This window comes from Felis catus, chromosome A1 (assembly GCF_018350175.1).
Source record: "Felis catus isolate Fca126 chromosome A1, F.catus_Fca126_mat1.0, whole genome shotgun sequence".
Classification (NCBI taxonomy): Eukaryota; Metazoa; Chordata; class Mammalia; order Carnivora; family Felidae; genus Felis; species Felis catus.
The window spans coordinates 10476799-10497596 of record NC_058368.1 but is presented as its reverse complement, the minus strand read 5'-3'; the positions used below and the strand labels follow the sequence as shown (position 1 = coordinate 10497596).

Genomic DNA, 20798 nt, shown 5'->3' with positions numbered 1-20798 from the left:
GTCGGGCTCTGGGCTGATGACTCAGAGCCTGGAGCCTGTTTCCGATTCTGTGTCTCCCTCTCTATCTGCCCCTCCCCCGTTCATGCTCTGTCTCTCTCTGTCTCAAAAATAAATAAACGTTAAAAAAAACCCAAAATAATGTAGGGGGAGAACTTCCATACCAGCCATTTATTGTGCTTTAAAAATTCTAAGTGCTCATGGGGTTAAAAATCTAAGAAGGAAATTTTAAAGGAAGAGGGAAAACAAAGACAAATATACATACTGGAATAAAGTCTAACAGAGGTGAGAAAGTTTTGAATATTAGCTGAGGGGATTCATATATGATGTTTACTTGCAAGGCCTTCTGAGAGTCTACTGGCGTGGAAGAAAACTCAGGAAAAACATACCCTCAGTTCAATTCTCAGATAACTCCACAGTTGTTGATGGTCCCAGAAGAAAGAAAGAAAAACAGTGGAAACAACTCTTGGCTCGTTTTTCACATTTAAAAATGAACTGTTAGAGACACAAATGCATCTCATAGGAAAAAAATTAATCCATAATCTCTTTCCCTGTATTCATGCAGATTTCAGAAGTGATTGCATTTGTATCTCAGGGGCCATGGATACGAGTGAAGGGCTGGTTTACAAAGTTATTAGAATGGGCTAATCATTTCTGGAAAATGCAGTTATGAAAAACAACAAAACAAAACTAGAAAAGTGAAAAGAGGCATCTGTAACACCAAGAAGTCTAGATGGACTCTGAGAATCACATCTCGTTGCTCAAAATGCCAAAAGGAAGTACCAGTCAGGGCCAGGAGTGTGGGAGGAGGCCTTAAGAACAGACGTGGAGCATGATGGGAAGCTGTGCACAGACAGAGAGATGGCTTAAACTGCACGAGAAGGACAAACTTGGGGTGAAATCAAAATTTAATCTGTAAATATTAGAGCACACTGAACAGCAATAAATGGAGATTAAAATTGTATTTCTTCAGACAAACACATTTTTATGGCTATATTGACATATGATTTACATATCATACAATTCACGCACAGTAACAGTAGCTTGAAAATTTTTAGTAAACGTCCATATTTAGGCAACCACAAATCCAGTTTTAGAAGGCTACAATCATTCTCCCAAATTCCCTGGCATTCATTTTAAGTCAATCCTCACCCCTACTGGCAGCCGCAAGAAACCACTGATTTGCTTTTTCTTTATACTACTGCCTTTTCTAGAAATTTCTTATCAGTGGAATCATATACCACGAATGTTTTGTGGCTGGCTTCCTTCACTTAGCACTGCTGCATGTATCATAGTTCATTACTTTTATTGTGAGCAATATTACATTGAGTGGATATACCACACAAACAACACACAGTGATTATCACACAGCTTTCATGGGTCAGGAGTCTGGGCACAGCTTAGCTGGGACCTCTGCTTCATGGTCGGTCACAAGATTGTAATCAGGATGTCAGCCCAGGCTCTACGATCTCATCGGAAGCCTCGACTAGGAGAAGATCCACTTCCAAGCTCACTCTGGGGTTGCTAGTAACGTTCAGTTCCTTCTGGACTAGTGACCTGAGGGCCTCACTGCCACGCCCAGCCCCCTGCAGCTTGCTTCAACAAAACTTGCAAGCCAAGAAGGAAGTAGGGAGAGTCTACAAGAAAGTTGGAGGTCACAATCCCTTGTAACCGAATTACAGAAGAGACCCCCCATCACCTTTTCCATACCCAATGGGCCCACACGCCAGAGAGGGGAATACACGGCGTATGAATGCCAGCAGGAGGGGGACCAGTGAGACTGTATGTCATAAATTGCCTACCACATATATGTTTAACTTTTTAAAGACCACCAAAACGTTTCCACAATGAGTGTATTTTATATTCCCAGTAGAGGTCCAGCTTTTCCACAGCCCCACCAACACCGGGAAGAGTCTGTCGTTCGGCTTAGGGCCATTCTAGGCGATGTGATTTTAGTCTGCATTTCCCTCACGACGAACAAGGTTGAGCATCTTTCCACGTGCTTATTAGCCATTCATGTATCTTCGTTAGTGAAATGTCTGTTCAATCACTGGCCCATCTTAAACTCAGCAGTTTACTTTCTTGTTGACTTGCAAAAGATGATTATATAATTCTGGATTCAAGTCCTTTACCAGATACGTAATTTAGAAACATTTCTCTCCGTTATGATTTTTTTCCTTTCTCTTCATGATATCTTTTAAAGAGCAAAGGTTGTTTTTTTTTTTTTAAGTTTCATAAAGTCCAATTTATGAATTTTTCCTCCTGTGGAGCATGCTTTCGATGCCATATATCCTTGCCTAAATTAGGGTCACAAAGAATTACCCCTACGTTTTTTCCCAGCAGTTTACAGTTTTAGCTCTTATATTTTGTACTATGGTACATTTTGAGTTAATTTTTGCATGAGGTATGAGGGAACGTTCCAAGTTCATTTTTCGTGGGTGGAAATATATAATTGGTCCAGCACGACTGGTTCCACGTCCCCACTGAAGTGCCTTGGCATCTCTGTGAAAAATTAGTTTACCATAAATGAGAGGGTTTATTTCTAGAATCTCTATCCTGTTCTTTGATATATTATATATATATACATATACATATATTTCATTGATATTTATATATATTTCATTGATATTTATATATATATTATACATAATTATATATAAAATATTTATACTACTTGCACCTTGTGTTGATTATCATAGCTTTATAGTGAGTTACGAAATCGTTGAAGGGTAAATTCTCCAATTTTGATCTCCTTAAGAATTGTTCTGTATTTCCATACACATTTTAGGATCAGCTTCTCAATTTTTTACAAAAGAAGACTGCTATGATTTTGATATGGATCACACTGAATTTATAGATGAATTTGGGAAATGTGGGGCAATAAAATTTCCCTGAATTTCTGTGCTCCTGTAAAAAAACCCTTATTAACCCCCAAGAAACATCTCACAGTCCATTTGTCTAGTCAATTGCTCTGATCCCAAAGGAAAGTAAAACTTCCCTTATCTCTTTTTTTTTAATTTTTTTTACTGTTTATTTTTTATTTTTGAGACAGAGACAGAGCATGAACAGGGGAGGGGCAGAGAGAGATAGGAGACACAGAATCGGAAGCAGGCTCCAGGCTCTGAGCTGTCAGCCCAGAGCCCGACACGGGGCTCGAACTCACGGACCGCGAGATCGTGACCTGAGTTGAAGTCGGACACTTAACCGACTGAGCCACCCAGGCGCCCCATACTGTGACTTGTTTAATCTAAAAATCTCTCTCTGATCCAGAACGCTTCATTTAGGCATTCAGAGTAAGTTAATTTTAAGTAAGGTGAAATAATAAAATCTATTTTAAGTATTAAAACATCAGCAGAGTAAATTGCCATCATAGTGGTATTGAGTCTTCCAATACATAAATATGGTCTCTGTCTCTTCGCTTAACTAGATCTTAATTTTTCTCAGAATTTTGTTGTACAGTATACAATGTAACTTCCTCGAAGGTTTATGCCTGAGTATTTTTATTCATTTGGATGTTATTGTGAATGACATTGTTTTCTTCATTTTTGATTTTTTGTTGCCAAAACGGTACAAATGCTTTTGTACATTGGCCTCGTAGCCTGCAACGTTGCTAAACTCATCTATTGGTTCTAGAAGTTTGGCCCCGCCTCCGCCCTCCACCGCCACCTTTGGTGGACAGGTGGATAGGGAGGATTTTCCACATACAAGATCATATGGTCTATGGATACAGACAGTTTTACTTCCTCCCTTCCAATTTGTATCTTTACATGTATATTTTGCACCTTATTGCACTGGTTAGAACCTCTGAGTATAGTGCTGAATAAAAGCGGTGAGACAGACATCCCTGCCTTGTTCCCAGTTTTGGTACGTTATAGATTCACTTTATCAGATTGAGGTTTTCTCTTCTATTTTGTTGAGAGAGTCTTTCTCTTCTATTTGTTTTTCACTTTTCTATTTTTTTAATATGAAATTTATTATCAAATTGGTTTTCATACAACACCCAGTGCTCATCCCAACAGGTGCCCTCCTCAATGCCCTACACCCACTTTCCCCTCCCTCCCACCCCCCATCAACCCTCAGTCTAGTCTCAGTTTTTAAGAGTCTCTTCTGGTTTGCCTCCCTCCCTCTCTAACTTTTTTTTCCCTTTCCCCTCCGCCATGGTCTTCTGTTAAGTTTCTCAGGATCCACATAAGAGTGAAAACATACGGTATCTGTCTTTCTCTGTATGACTTATTTCACTTAGCATAACACTCTCCAGTTCCATCCACGTTACTGCAAATGGCCAGATTTCATCCTTCTCATTGCCAAGTAGTATTCCATTGTGTGTATAAACCACAATTTCTTTATCCATTCATCAGTTGATGGACATTTAGGCTCTTTCCATAATTTGGCTATTGTTGAGAGTGCTGCTATAAACATTGGGGTACAAGTGCCCCTATGCATCAGCACTCCTGTATCCCTTGGGTCAATTCCGAGCAGTGTTATTATTGGGTCATAGGGTAGATCTATTTTTAATTTTTTGAGGAACCTCCACACTTTTCCAGAGTGGCTGCACCAATTTGCATTCCCACCAACAGTGCAAAAGGGTTCCCATTTCTCCACATCCTCTCCAGCATCTATAGTCTCCTGATTTGTTCATTTTGGCCACTCTGACTGGCGTGAGGTGATATCTGTGTGGTTTTGATTTGTATTTCCCTGATGAGGAGTGACATTGAGCATCTTTTCATGTGCCTGTTGGCCATCTGGATGTCTTCTTTGGAAAAGTGTCTATTCACGTCTTCTGCCCATTTCTTCACTGGATTATTTGTTTTTTGGGTGTGGATTTTGGTGAGTTCTTTATAGATTTTGGATACTAGCCCTTTGTCCAATATGTCATCTGCAAATATCTTTTCCCATTCTGTTGGTTGCCTTTTAGTTTTGTTGATTGTTTCCTTTGCAGTGGGGAGGCTTTTTATCTTCATGAGGTCCCAATAGTTCATTTTTGCTTTTAATTCCCTTGCCTTTGGAGATGTGTCAAGTAAGAAATTGCTGCGGCTGAGGTCAGAGAGGTTTTTTCCTGCTTTCTCCTCTAGGGTTTTGATGGTTTCCTGTCTCACATTCAGGTCCTTCATCCATTTTGAGTTTATTTTTGTGAATGGTGTAAGAAAGTGGTCTAGTTTTATTCTTCTGCATGTTGCTGTCCAGTTCTCTAAGCACCATTTGTTAAGGAGACTGTCTTTTTTCCATTGGGGATATTCTTTCCTGCTTTGTCAAAGATTAGTTGGCCATACTTTTGTGGGTCCAGTTCTGGAGTCTCTATTCTATTCCATTGGTCTATGTGTCTGTTTTTGTGCCAATACCATTCTGTCTTGATGATTACAGCTTTGTAGTAGAGGCTACAGTCTGGGATTGTGATGCCTCCTGCTTTGGTCTTCTTCTTCAATATTACTTTGGCTATTTGGGGTCTTTTGTGGTTCCATACAAATTTTAGGATTGCTTGTTCTAGCTTCGAGAAGAATGCTGTTGCAATTTTGATTGGGATTGCATTGAATGTGTAGATTGCTTTGGGTAGTATTGACATTTTAACAATATTTATTCTTCCAATCCATGAGCATGGAATGTTTTTCCACTTCTTTGTATCTTCTTCAGTTTCCTTCATAAGTTTTCTATAGTTTTCAGCATACAGATCTTGTACATCTTTGGTTAGGTTTATTCCTAGGTATTTCATGATTCTTGGTGCAATTGTGAATGGGATCAGTTTCTTTATTTGTCTTTCTTTCTGTTGCTTCATTCTTAGTGTATAAGAATGCAGCTGATTTCTGTACATTAATTTTGTATCCTGTGACTTTGCTGAATTCATGTATCAGTTCTAGCAGACTTTTGGTGGAGTCTATCGGGTCTTCCACGTATCATATCATGTCATCTGCAAAAAGTGAAAGCTTGACTTCATCTTTGCCAATTTGGATGCCTTTGATCGCCTTGTGTTGTCTGATTGCTGATGCTGGCACTTCCAACACTATGTTAAACAACAGCGGTGAGAGTGGACATCCCTGTCGTGTTCCTGACCTCAGGGGGAGAGCTCTCAGTTTTTCCCCATTGAGGATGATATTAGCTGTGGGCTTTTCATAAATGGCTTTTATGATGTTTAAGTACATTCCTTCTATCCCGACTTTCTCGAGGGTTTTTCTTAAGAAAGGATGCTGAATTCTGTCAAATGCTTTTTTTCTGCATCGATTGACAGGATCATATGGTCCTTATCTTTTATTAATGTGATGTATCACATTGATCGATTTACGAATATTGAACCAGCCCTGCAGCCCAGGAATGAATCCCACTTGATCATGGTGAATAATTCTTTTTACATGCTGTTGAATTCGATTTGCTAGTATCTTGTTGAGAATTTTTGCATCTATATTCATCAGGGATATTGGCCTGTAGTTCTCTTTCTTTGCTGGGTCTCTGTCTGGTTTGGGAATCAAAGTAATGCTGGCTTCATAGAATGAGTCTGGAAGTTTTCCTTCCCTTTCTATTTTTTGGAACAGCTTGAGAAGGATAGGTATTATCTCTGCTTTAAATGTCTGATAGAATTCCCCAGGGAAGCCATCTGGTCCTGGACTCTTATTTGTTGGGAGATTTTTGATAACTGATTTAATTTCTTCGCTGGGTATGGGTCTGTTCAAATTTTCTATTTCTTCCTGTTTGAGGTTTGGAAGTGTGTGGGTGTTTAGGAATTTGTCCATTCCTTCCAGGTTGTCCAGTTTCTTGACATATAGTTTTTCATAGTATTCCCTAATAATTGCTTGTATTTATGAGGGATTCGTTGTAATAATTCCATTTTCATTCATGATTTTATCTATTTGGGTCATCTCCTTTTTCTTTTCGAGAAGCCTGGCTAGAGGTTTATCAATTTTGTTTATTTTTTCAAAAAAAAACAACTCTTGGTTTCATTGATCTGCTCTACAGTTTTTTTTAGATTCTATATTGTTTATTTCTGCTCTGATCTTTATTATTTCTCTTCTTCTGCTGGGTTTGGGATGTCTTTGTTGTTCTATTTCCTTTAGGTGTCCTGTTAGATTTTGTATTCGGGATTTTTCTTGTTTTTTGAGATAGGCTTGGATTGCAATGTATTTTAATCATGAAGGGGTGTTAGATTTTGTCAAATATTTTTGAGTGTCTAATCAGAGGATCATGTGGCTTTTATTCATTATTCTATTCATATGGTATGTAAAAATAATTGATTTTGGATGGGAAACCAAGCTTGCATTCCTGTGGTAAATCCCACTGGGGCATGGCATATAATCCCATTTATATATTGCCGGATTCAGTTTGCTAATATTTTGTTAAGGATTTTTCTATCTATGCTCCAGAGTAATATTGGCTTGCCGTTTCTTTTTGTGATATACCGTTTTAATCCCTTTGTTTATTTTTGGAGTGATCTTCTAAGTGCTTGCTCGAAGGATAACAATATGCATCTTTGACATACTAGGTTAATATTGGCCTCATAAAATGAATCAGAAAGTATTCTCACTCCTTTAATTCCATCCATGTATGTAGGTTCAAATATTTTCTCTGTTTCTTTTTAAGCCAGTTTGGCTAATGAGTATGATTCTAGAAATTTCTCCCCTTTCACTCAAATTGTCTAACTTGTTGGCACAATTTTGGTAGGGCTTGTAATGACGTCCCCTCTTTAATTCCTTTTGGTAATCTCTGTCTTCTTTTTCTCTTGGGCAACCTAGCTAAAGGTGTACCAAATCAGCTGATCTTCCCAATATAACTAATTTTTTCTGCTGTTTTTCTGTTGACTTTGCTCTAACCTTTAATATCTCTCCCTCCCCAAACCAAGTCCACCCCCTCTGACAGCAAAGCTGCTGTTTTTTTTCCAGCTAGGCCCATACTGGTCAAACTGTTCTCGCTCTCTCCAACCAAGGTGGGGTGCATGGGGAGGTGGAGGCTGAGGGGTCTTCAGGCAGAAAGGCCTCAGAAGGCCTCATATTCCGTTGGTCTTACTGAAACCATCGCAATTTTTCAGGAATGAGTGCTTCCCACTGCTTTTGTTTGTTTGATTTCCAGAGTCCTGAAATGAGTATTTTGACAATTTTGCGCAGAGGTTTCACTGGCTGGCCACTGCATGCTGCCATACCCATTGGTGGCATATAATTTTAGAAGAACAGAAAACCATATGCTCTAGACCCTTTGTTTTTAATAAAAGGATATACTACATATTCCTTGAAGCCCCCTTCTAAGCCTATGATTTCACAATAAACTGACTAAAAAGAGAAGGAGAGTGGCCCAGGCTACTTTGTCTCTGAGACTATTTTCCTAAATTTTTTTTTTTCAACGTTTATTTATTTTTGGGACAGAGAGAGACAGAGCATGAACGGGGGAGGGGCAGAGAGAGAGAGAGGGAGACACAGAATCGGAAACAGGCTCCAGGCTCTGAGCCATCAGCCCAGAGCCCGACGCGGGGCTCGAACTCCCGGACCGCGAGATCGTGACCTGGCTGAAGTTGAACGCTCAACCGACTGCGCCACCCAGGCGCCCCCCTGAGACTATTTTCCTAAAGCCCCACTCTATCTCTGACTCATCAGGAATCTTAGGTTTTTATCTCTGTGCCTCATATGTGTTTCTCAGTATGAACCAATGCACTGTTTGGATCAGTATTCAAGCATTATAAACGTGAAATAATCTCCAAATCATAGCAAACTCTCTAAAAGAGGCTTAAGAATTAGAAGATATAGTGGTATCTGTTGGGGAGGATAGGCTTTAAGCATATTTTACAATTTTGGAAAGATTTACCATTTATTATGTGGATTAGAGAAATCAAGAGTCCTAAAGTCTGGGAAATGACAATTTTTTTTATTTTTAACTATCTTCAAAGGATTTTTTGCTTAAGGATTATTTTCCTTCTTTCTTTTCTCTTTATCATTTTCTTTACTAGCATATTCTTCCCTTGGTGCTATAAAAACCCAAGACTGTCCTATTAACAGTGACAAATTATTCCCCTTAAACCAACAGTTTTAATTACCCTTCCTTTTCTAGAAGTGAAACACTATGACACGGGGTGAGAGAAAGAGCAAGAGAAAATAATTTGCTTCTCTAAGTCACCCCATAACACAATACATAGGCTTAAAATGGGTAAGGGCTCTCAAGGTTTTAAAAGATGGAGAAGTACTGACTGGTACCAAGAAAGAGATTTCTCATACATTTCTTATTACGAAAGGTCTATTTCCATTCTCCGTTGCGGTCCTCAAGGATGCCAAAATGGATTCTGCCTTTCTTGATAATGCAAACATTTTCTTTGCCTTGTTCAAGTTATTTCCTATAGTGCTATTTCTGTCATGTTCAATTTTCTAAATTGGTATGATAGCGTTTGCTACCGGTTACTAAACATGACAACATTTGTATTATTACACCATCAGAACATTCGCTGACCTGATTCCTGAAAAAAACAAAAAACAAAAAAAACTACCAAACATAATGCAGATTCCCTTCTCCCAACCCAAATTGCAGTATGGTGAAGCCACTGTAGCACCAACTATCCTTGGCAAACATCCGTCGCAGACAACAAAAATATATACCCCCAGTATATATGCTTATTGAGATACTATGCTGAAGTGTAACAGAGTTTAGCCACTCAGCTTAATAGCAATGAAAGGAGAAAGCCCAATAAAAAAGCAGCCGGTGGACAGCGTAAAACCTGAGGACAGGACAGATTTACATTCACTTGGTGGCATACACACAGCAGAAATATTAGGTCGTTCGTGCGTATTTCTAGATAGCATTTAATAATTTTAAATGCCACCAATGCAACTCAAAAACAGAGGGGGGAAAAAGAGTAGCTTTTCCCTCGTTCTATATTCAAGGACACTGGTCAAACACCATTCTGTTTTCCATTTTCCTGCCGTAGATGGAACAGCATCAGCCCTCTGGACAAAGAGATCCGGAGCCCATCCACAGTTCTTAAGACTGTCTCCAAAAGAATACAGGAAGGGAATGAAGTAGGATCCTTAAGTGAGAAGAAAATCCCCCTCTCTCCCTCTGAGGTAGAAATAAAAATGTTGTTCTCACCTGATGGAAGAGAGGGCTGTGTGTCACAGGGATTCCCAACCCACTAAAGCACATTCCCAGGACCATATCATCGGGGGCATCATTGCTGTAGCAGCGACACTTACTGGCGAGAAGTCTCCTGATTGCTTCTCTGCTGAAGACCATTCTAGTGGGAAGCCAGAGCAGACAGAGAAAGGGGTTAGAGCAGCTCCTGGAGACCGTTAATCTAAATAAAGAAATATAGTTGAGAGGCCACACTCTTAAAAAGACACAGACCTCAGCAGTGTTTTATATCTAATAGTTGTTCTGGGGGAAATGTTTGGTGCTTTCTACGAAAGGAAATTTTACTTTGAAGAGGTGTTTACCTATCTAATAGGCAACTGTATGTCTTCATAGATTTCTTGAAAACGAACACTATACGATGGTTTTTTCTTAATATGCCATTGGAAATTAGAGTAGTTCTTTAGTTGGAACACTCTCAGTGAGATCAGTAACAAAATCCACCAACATTCCCAGCAAGTAGATGGGCCCAAGCACCTTACTCGTACAGGTGCTGACTGACAATAATATCAAATCTACCTGGAACAACCGTGCATTGTCCAAGTGATTCCAAGTCTGCAGAAGCGTCCTTAAGGTGATTTTGAGAAAGAGAAAGAAGAGAGAGAGAGAGAGAGAGAGAGAGAGAGAGAGAGAGAGAGAGAGATTTGCCCCAAATAGTGCTAGGATGCTACTTGACCTGGTACGTTGGGTGCTTTCCAGTGGAACTCATGCCCAGTCCTGCCTTTCTGTGCCCTCCTCAGATGCTGCGTAAGGCTAGAAACTGTAAAACAACATTTTCCAGTTTCCCTTGCCATCTAAGACCCGGCTCCAACCTGACAATGAGGGGCACAATCCTAAGGGGGTGTGGGGGAGCCGGGGGCATCTGCTTCTGGCTCCGGCCAGCCCTGTGACAGACGCAGGTGTTGGTGGGCAGCTACATACAGGCTCCAGCAGAACAGGCCCAGGGCAGCAGAGTGGTGATTGTGGTCCCACAGCAACAGCGGGGGGCCAGGCCCGGGACTGGCTCAGATGTAGTGTCGTGACCCAACAGCAGGAACGGCCACAGCACCCCTCAAGAACAGGCTCCAGAACACAGGCTTTGCTTTGTTCCTCTAGCCTTTGGGGCAGTAGCAGCTTTCTGTAGTTACCAAGCTCTAGGTAAGGCCACCTGCTCTGTTTTCTCCCTCCAGCCCTTTCCAGCCCTTTCCAGCACATCTGTAACAAGTTCCTGCAATAAATCCTCCTCTTTTTAAAATATAGATTGGTCCCCAAATATAGGACCACCTGGTCCTACAGTAGTAATGAATCTTCTCATATGATGAATAATCCAATAGCTGATAGGGCTGAAGGGGCTAATATGGTTCACAAATTCATTCCCAATAGGCAATGACTTCCTTGAAGGCAAAACTGTCTCAAACTTATCCATATATTCCCAGAGCCCAAATACAGGGCGTCGCACACAGTTAAGCATTCAGCAAAATCGGACGCGTCAAACAAGTGGGAACGAAGCTGCCTTTACAAAGACCTTTTTCCCAGGGAGGAGGGAGCTCTGTGGACCAGTCTAGTAGGAAGGAAAACAGGACAAAGACCTTGAATACAATCCCTGATGCGAAACTCAGCTGGGCTCAGTCCAATGTAGCTTAACACCAGTGACCATGTGCTGGCAATGCAATGGCACACAGGACATTCTCTCTGCCCCGGCGAAGAGGCCAGAAGGCACGATGAGACAAGACCAGACAAGAGGAAAAAGCAGCTCTTTAATGAAGACGATACAAGGAAATCGGACTACACAACTAGAAGAAACAGTTCTGGGGGCGCCTGCGGGGCTCAGTCGGTTAAATGTCCAACTAGGGCTCAGGTCACGATCTCATGGTTTGTGAGTTTGAGCCCCGCGCCAGGCTCTGTGCTGACAGCTCAGAGCCTGGAACCTGCTTCGGATGCTGTGTCTCTCTCTCTCTCTCTCTCTCTCTCTGCCCCTCCCCTGCTCATGCTCTGTCTCTCCCTCTCAAAAATGATTAAACATTTTAAAAGAAGAAGAAACGCAGTTCTGGGGCTCAGTCAGGTAAGCGTCAGACTCTTGATTTCGGCTCGGGTCACGATCTCACAAGTTTGTGAGTCGGAGCCCCACATGGGGCTCTGCACTGTGCTGACAGTGCAGAGCCTGCTTGGGATTCTCTCTAGTTCCCTCCCTTTCTGCCCCTCCCCTGCTCTCTTTCTCTCAAAATAAATAAACTTAAGAAACAAAAAGAAGAAGAAACACAGTTCTTGTGAACTGTACCAAAAGGAAAACTGTACATATAAAAACTCACCAGAAGTCCTCTTCTCTCAGAGTCCAGTGCCCCCCAGTGACTGGGGTAGCATCTACATGCTGAGTCAATCTCCCGCTCACCTACCTGACCCCAGGAAAAGGGTCTATGTGAGGGAACATGCATCAGCTATAAACAAACACTTCCCTTAAAACATCTATCTGATGCTATGTCAAAGGGAATTTCCTAAGTAAACTGCACTTGACTTTGAACAATGCAGTGTTTGGGGGCCAGTCCCATGTCCAGGTTAAACTCTGATAATAACTTTTGACTCCCCCCAAAAGTTACCTACTAATAGCCTAGTGTTGACCAGAAGCCTTCCTGATAACATGAACAATAAACACAGTGTATGTTATATGTATTATACATTGTTTTCTTACAACAAAGTAAGCTATGAAAAAGAAAATGTCATTAAGAAAATCATAACGGGGTGCCTGGGTGGCTCAGTCGGTTGAGCCTCTGACTTCGGCTCAGGTCACGATCTCACGGTTCGTGAGTTCGAGCCCCACGTCGGGCTCTGTGCTGACAGCTCAGAGCCTGGAGCCTGCTTCAGATTCTGTGTCTCCCTCTCTCTCTCTGTGCCCCTCCCCTGCTCGTGCTCGGTCTCTCTCTGTCTCAAAAATAAATAAAACATTAAGAAAAAAAAATCATAAGGAAGAGAAAGTACATTTATAGCACTGTACTGTATTGGGGAAAAAAAATCACATACAAGTGAACATGCCCAATTCAAATCCATGTTGTTTAAAAGCCAACTGTACTTGCATCCCAATCCTAGCTATAATCGTGTTTATCTTAAACCCAATTTAAGTCAAAACACTTTATTTTTTTCTTTTGCCAGCATCTAGTAGAACGAGAAAGCAAAGGGAAGCCCACTCTTTTCTCCTGGCCTACTCTCTGAAAAATCTGTATTAGTATTTTTTTTTTTCTATTTTTCCCTACTCACACAGAACAGTCTTACATTAATTAGCCACATAAACTAAGTACACAGGAGTCCTTAATTACACTTGTTTATTAGCATGCTGATGGGTTATTTCAAAAAGAAGTTGCCCCCCAAAATGGAAAACTACCAAACATATCATGGTATATCTGCTCTATCCTCCAACTTTTAAATATTAAAGAGATGTGATTTCTTTTCATATAGAGCATACTAATTTTAAGCATAAGGAAAACTGAAATGGGAGGCAAGGGCTTGCAGAAGGCCGTGCGCGCAAATCAAGAGCACATACAGAAGATAAAGTGCATCAGAAACGTGCCCGCCCCTCCTGCTCTTCTAGCAGACGGACGGGTCAGGGCTATCTCGGGGTAACACTGGCCCTCAGCCCCTTTCCAGTATGGCTGCCAAAGAGAATGGTGACATCCTGATCACAGCTTTCTACCCAAACAGAGGTAGGCATTTCAGAAAAGAAAATGCTTGCTTATTGAATAAACTGTCTCCAGATACCTGAATGTTCAAGGAGTAAGCAACAAAGTGAATGCCAGACACTTGGGATTCAAAGAGGGCAAAGGTCTCGTTTTGCAAATACACAATACCTCCACACCAATCACTGGAGTCCACACTCCTGATTCAGCTCTGCTTTGTGGGGCTTAACAGAGACAGTGGAAGGCAAGGGTTTTCACAGACTGACTGACTGTAAACCAGTGAGAAAACAAGAAACGCTTTTCATTTGTGTGTGTCGTGTGTGCACAAAACGAAAAACAAAATTCCACGAGACGATACCTGCCCTTACCACGTGTGATAGACTATGATATTTCAATTTTATTCTATTCCATTTTATAGTACACTGTTTTTAAATGACGACTATGATCCATTCGTTGGTGTTTCAAGCCCTTAACTGATCCTGACTTGCTATTTAAGAAAAATCATGTTGGTTCTTAAGCTCGATCATCAGAAAGTCTACTGAGAAATCATTTAACATTCTGTCTGCCGCTTTTTTCACAGGTCGATACGAGACAGTCTTGTGATGGATGCTTCTGTATCTTTGTAAAAGTACCATTAGAAACAGAGTATTATACCAGTCGTTAGTTATATAAAGATCAAGGCTCAGTGTTCATGCATTTGTTTACTCATTTATTCACTGTACCTTGTAAAAAATGAGTCCCTCTGCTAGGAAGTAAAGATATAATGAGAAATGAGACACAGGTGCTGCCTTCAAATAATTCATCATTTAGGTGGAAAACAGAAAGGTAAATAGGCAATTAAATGATAATGGGTTGCATAATATGCTATGAAAGTACATTTGAAAGGCATCAAACCCAGATTTGAGAGGCCAGACTAGGCCAAAGGCTTCCAGGAATAAATTATAGCTATATCATGTCCAAAGAAATGAGAAGGATGAGCCGTGTGACAAAGACAGCTGGGGAGGGGAAACAGTGCTGTGTGGAGACCAGCAGACGCCAGTCTGGGGGAAGAGGAAAGAAAAAAGGCCTCTGAGGACTTGAAATAAGTCCAGGAATTCTTTAAGATGACAGTGCAGGTGAAGAAGCCTAGAACAGTAAAACAGCATCTGCCAAGATCATGAGAGGCCAGGTAAGTCTTGACCAGGAATTTCGACTTTATCCTAAAGGTCACAGGAGGTTATAAAGGAGCGCAAAGACTTTCATTCTCATGGTAATGAAAAAAAAAATCCAAATAAAATTAAAATCACAATAACCTATGGCATTGTTGCAGAGATGGGGGGTATGAAGCGCAGGTGAACTCATTTCTAGAGAGAGGAATCCTTCCCAGACAGGTGGCAAGCTGGGGGGCAGGAGGCGGGGAGAAAAGACCAGCTAGAGACATTAGCCCCAAGTCAGTGGCCTCAGCAGCACCCACGGAGGCTGTGGACCCGGAAAACTGAAGGTGATTAAAACGAGGCCTAATCCCAGACCAGCCTGACTCCTGCCGGAATCTGAACGACCGTCTCCTAGTCTTAGATGCCAAAGGTAGGGAAGGGCTCGCGCTCTTGGGGAAGAATAAAAGCCAGAGAAGCGCGTGAAGGCCTCTGAGCAGGAGGGCATCAGGATCAGATGTGGTTGTAGAAAGGTCTCTGTGGCTACAGGGTGGTCGACAGCAAGGAGTGGAGGAGATGGGGAGCCATGGCAGAAGCACGCACGTGAGAGATGGTGTGACCTAGATCAGAACTGGGGAGGTGGAGACAGAAGTGATATTTAGGAGACAGAACTGACACGACTTGGTGACCGGGTCGGCTGCAAAGTCCTGGGGAACGAGGAAGAGAAAGGGCAAAGAAGACTCAGAGGTCTCTGGGGCAGGAACTCACGCATGCCACGTCTTCCCTGAGGGAACACCACTGGGAAAACACTAAAGCAGGGGCCAGGGTCAGAGGCAAGGTCAGGATGGCAGTGCTGGGTCTCATGTCCTGGGAATCACGCCAGTGGACAGGGCCTCCAGTGGGTGGATGTAGGAATCGGGAGGTCTGGGGAGAGTTGCAGGCTGGGGATAGAGCTTTGGGTGTTTTCAGCACAGCCACGGGGGTGGATAAGATCACCAAGGAGAATACAGAGTGAGAAGAGGACACCAGAAAAGAGGCCTGGAGAACACAGGAACAGGAAGAAGGAACTCAGAAGGAATGATCAGAAAGGCAGGAATACACAACGACAGGACACTGTTCCGGAAAGCAAGAGAAAGGAGCATTTCAAGGAGTAAGCAGTCACCTTTGTCAAAGTCGGCTAAGAGGTCAAACAAGAGGAAGATCGGGAGTCCGCCCCTGGATCTGGCTACGTGGATGCTGCCGGAAACCTCGGCAAGACAGCTGAGGTGGGAAGCCAAGCGTAGCGGTCACATGGAAGTGGGAGCTGGAGAACAGAGATCGTGAGTCCTGGGTTCTTACGATGACTTGAAGGGGAGAAGAGGGAGGGTGCGGTGGCAGGAAGGAGTTTTAAGATGGCAAAACAGTGCCATCTTGGTGGTGACAGTGCCCGCCATGGGCCTGGGAAGGGGAGCAGTGACACCCATGCAATGTAGATGCCAGTCTGGCACTGCCCTGTGAGCTCCTGTAGGGAAGGAACTGTGGCTTCCGTTTGCATCCCCAGTGCCTATGCCCACCAGGCTTGTGGAATGAATGAGCAACCAGCTGGAGCAACGAAAAGGCCACACTGGCTAGGTGAGGTCAAGTGCCATTTCAGGCTTCAAGGGCCAGTCTCAGAGATAACAGTGAAATCCAACAGGCAAAGAAGGAAACCAAATAGTGTTCTTGGCCATCACTTCTGTGTTAAAAGCATGTTAGCCCATATGTGCCACAAAATATAGAAACCCATATGCAAATAATAAGACCCCGTTCAAAGGCAGAAAGTTCTGACTCAAGGGATACCATACCCTGATTCTTCATTGGCTTTACCACCTCACCCAGAAAACGAAATGCATTACTATAAAGCTGCAAATAGCTTGAGCCTTTTTTTTTTTTTTAATTAAGAAGTCAATAGTCGTTGGCCTTTACCCTTTAGCGTCTTTTCCAAGGCCTACCTGGACCCCCATCTCCTGTTGCTAATGACCTCAGGTGGAAGCATGCCACTGCCCAACAAAGATCAGTACTCCTGCCCAGGCCCAGTAGATAGTCTTTATCACAAGGCCGGTTGAGCAGTGGCTGGGGCCATTTCTTCCATCTTGAATCCATTCAACATAATACCATCTCCTCCAGTATTGCACAGTCCTAATACCCAAGCTGCCGCCCCTTATGCTCGTGACTCTCAGAGCTTTATAAACCAGTGCCAAGAATGTTGCCAAGCACATAGTGGACATTGAACAAATACCTGTTGAATGAATTTAAATCACTGTATTTCATAACAAGTTCAGATTCTCCCGAAATCCATCAATAGCAAAAACTGTGGAAATAATAGACTAACTGCTCAAGTGACGTAGCCATATAAATCAAATCAGAATCGTCCCCTATAAGAGATCCGGCATAGGCAGATGCTTCATTTAAAAACACTGACTTTGGGGGCACCTGGGTGGCTCAGTCAGTTGAGCATCCGACTCTTGGTTTCGGCTCAGGTCATGACGTCACAGTTTGTGAATTCAAGCCCCACGTCAGTGCCTTGGGATCTCTCTCTCCCTGTCCCTGTCCCTCCCCGGCTTGCTCTCTCTCATTCTCTCTCTCAAAAAATAAATAAACATGAAAAATGTTAACTTTTCACTGTCATTTAAAATCTATAAATCTGACACAAATATCACTTAACTGCTTAAGTGATATTCTATACTACTCTTTTCCTAAATGTGATTTATTAGCAATAGATCATTTAAAAGTCTGGTGACTTGTTTTCTGGAATAAAATCTATATCCAAATTTCTTTCTCATTAAAACAAGCAAAGCTAATTGTCTACCTAGAAGCAATCATTCCTCTAGGGAAATTTCTACCAAGTCCCTCGACATCCATTTATATTTCTCCAAGGGGTAAAATATTCTTTGTGGTGAACCGTTCTCATATTTAGAAAATTTCATGTTTACTTTCCTATTACAGTCACAGCTACCATTTACAGAGCACCTATGTGTCAGGATTGGTCCCGCTGCTACACGCCCAGCCCTGGATCACAGAAACAGAAGTGAGTGCTGAGAGTATTTGCAGAAAGCTCTATTCATAGTTACCCTCCTCCTCCCGTGACGTAGCTGTAGCCTCCAGTGCCCAGGCCGTAGCCGTAACGCTCTCCCAGAAACAGCGGTTCGCTGGAGTCGTAACAGCTAAGCAAGTGCTGGAGCCTGGAGATGCTAAGATTCCAAAGAGAACATAAGCAATAATTACTTAACTCAAATGGTTTTCCATGGTAAAAAGTTGACGATTCTCACATCCCACCGGTCACGTTATATACTACTGTACGGAAATCGCTTAGAGATGAAGTTCAAGTGATTTACGGAAGAAATTCACTTAAAAAGAAGAAGAAAAAAAGTGGACACTGTAGATTCCTGGAAACAGAAGAGAAACTAAAAAACAAGGGGCTTACTCCCCGGTTTTAATAAGCCCCTGCCAGAACATGGCTGCCTCCATTGGGTGGGTAGGGTGGCAGGTTAACGAAGTTGAGGTGGCCAGCGTACTGTTTAGCTCACGTCTACCAGTCCTGTTTCTCAGTGAGCGTGAACCGTCACATCTCTTCAGATGTACTTGGCGTAGGAGCGCTGACAACACTGACTCCATCTTGGCCCTCCATCTTGTCCTCGCCTCTGGCGCACTGAATGAGCCACTTTAGATAATAGCAGAGAGCCCCTGCCCAGGTGGTGCCACTTTAGATAGCTACCCTGTGAGGGCACCCCCATGCCCCTAGCTCCATAAAACCTGGAGAGTGGCAGAGAATAGCCGCATATTACCGTCCTGACTGATAGACTGACCATCAGTAAGTTTCCCTGAATAAAACCGTAAACAGCTTGGAGTGGCTTGCTTCCTTTTTCAGCATTAAAGTGCCTTCTCAGTCTGGAGGATACATTACTGACCCTCCTCCAGCTTCTAACACTTGGTGTAGCGGACAGGAGACTGAAAATGAAACAAGCCAGGGAGGGGTAAAGGGGGCGATGCCAGGAGAAGCCCACAGTCCACGCAGGGAAAGCCTGTGGTCCCTTGGGGGAAAGCCCAAGCTTGCTAGCCAGGAGATTCGGCCAGGTCTTGTGAGCGTTTCAGACCAGCGTGTGGGTACAGAAACGCCCTAACCAACACGAGTCTGAAATGGTGGTGAAGCAAAAGGGCCAAGAAGGGGTGGCAGCTTGGGTCTTAGGACTGTGGAGGAGATGGTATTATGCTGAATGGATTCGAGATGAAAATGTGGCCTCAGCCACTGCTGAACCTGCCTGGTGATGAAAGATTATATACGGCAGGCGTGGTCGAGAACTGCAGGCACTTTGCTAATCTGACTGATTGGATAAATGCTAGCATTAAGAAAACCTGGCCTAACGAGGCTGTTCCCTCCCTTCTGTTGCAGCAGACCTCTGTGGAAGAACTAGGGATGAAGTGTGCTATTTACACGCAGCATTTTGGTGGCCCAAATGAAGAATGACTTTCCTCTTGTATGAATGACCGTATCTCAGCCCCAGGAGCATGGTATGGGACTTTAAAGGTTGTTCTTGCCCCTGTGGCTAAATGGCCCATTGCTACGGTAGCTACTATGGTGGCAGACTTAAGTGAAATTCAGAGAATCCCTTATGAGGGAAATAGATTAAAAAAGAGGGAAAAACGATCCCACTGATGAGAAAATGGCAGAAAGGGGGCCTATCAAGATTTGTAAACAATGGGAGCAATACCGAATATTATCTGGGACCCCGAGAGAAAATATAGACAACCCAAGTTGGTCTTGCTGAGCCTCCAGAAGGCATCGCCTGATGGAAAGCAGTTTACTTCCTTGAAGGCAGGCTAAAAAAGTTGGGTGTGCTGCCCAGTGCCCCTCTGCTAATGGAAAAATTTCGGGGTGGACACAGACTATTCCTAGAAACTAAGGGTTAGGCCAGCGTTTCCCTCTAGTGCATGCAACAGTGGACAACTGGAGGCCCCATTATTAACTATTTGTCTTTCACTAACCATCAGACTGTGCTAGCTCTAATATTCACTGGCTAAATGCACATTTATCTATGGAAATGCCTCAAAATTTGGCGGGGGGTGGGGGGGAGAAATAAAGGCAAAAATGGTAGTAAAATAACTAGGCCCCGAGGGTATTAATGCCAGGTGTTAGTGGTGAATTGGATGTAAGTGCACATCCAGAAGGGTTTGGCTGGGGCTTGTGGTAACAATACAATGGGAAATCAATTACAGTTATTTGCGTAAGTTCAATAACAATATGTTCTTATAACAGGACACCATTGGAAACCTTGATTACCAAGGCTTTGACTGGAATGTCACATTTGAAAGAGACACGTATAGACTCAAATATGGCCAAACGGCCCTAAGGAACTAAGGTTGACTTTATAGAGCCAAGGAAATTCCTTGGAAAAAAATGGCCTGCTACCTTGCTTACAGGTTCCTGAGAGCCCTACCGTGCAAGTCAGGAAGGTCACTTGGGGACCTCAAGAAGAGAGGACTTAATTCAAATTAAAGGTATTGCAGGTGGGTCTGATGGCAAGTATGTGACGTGGCTTCTGGCCTCCAAAGGCTGTAAAAGGCTCAAACTGAAATTCCCTATGAGAAGTTCCAGAAAAGCAGACTTAAAAGAACCCAAATGGCCCATCACCATTCTTGTTGCACGCATGTAAACATTTAGGCCAAGTTTGTTAAAAGTGGACTTGTTTTACAAACAACTTAGTCTTAATTTGACTACCTTTGATAGAAATGAGGGTGATTTTAGAAAAAAATATTTCAGTAACACACTTCTATGGGTGTTAGATTCTATTTCTGGTTGAATGTTTATTGTTTACCTATAAAACCAGGGGCTAGATCCCGAATTCTTCTGGCTTCTGTGCATATACGGCTCACTTACTACCTGCTTGCACTCTACAAACCTGACTTTGAAATCACATTGGCAGGA

At 42.6% G+C, this 20798-nt stretch overlaps 1 protein-coding gene across 6 annotated transcripts in view; it reads right to left on the bottom strand.

The window, feature by feature from the left end:
* Positions 1-20798, bottom strand: part of B3GLCT (beta 3-glucosyltransferase) — a 120073-nt gene that overhangs the window by 3838 nt on the left and 95437 nt on the right. For 4 of the 6 annotated variants that reach the window (XM_045050708.1, XM_045050671.1, XM_045050574.1 and 1 more), the window contains 2 exons: positions 17947-18066; positions 10045-10249 (listed from right to left, as the gene is read on the bottom strand). In XM_045050708.1, the coding sequence (XP_044906643.1) occupies positions 10045-10249; positions 17947-18066 (325 nt within the window). The remainder of the gene's footprint in view (positions 1-10044; positions 10250-17946; positions 18067-20798) is intronic. The other 2 variants (XM_045050614.1, XM_045050640.1) reach the window with 2 other exon arrangements.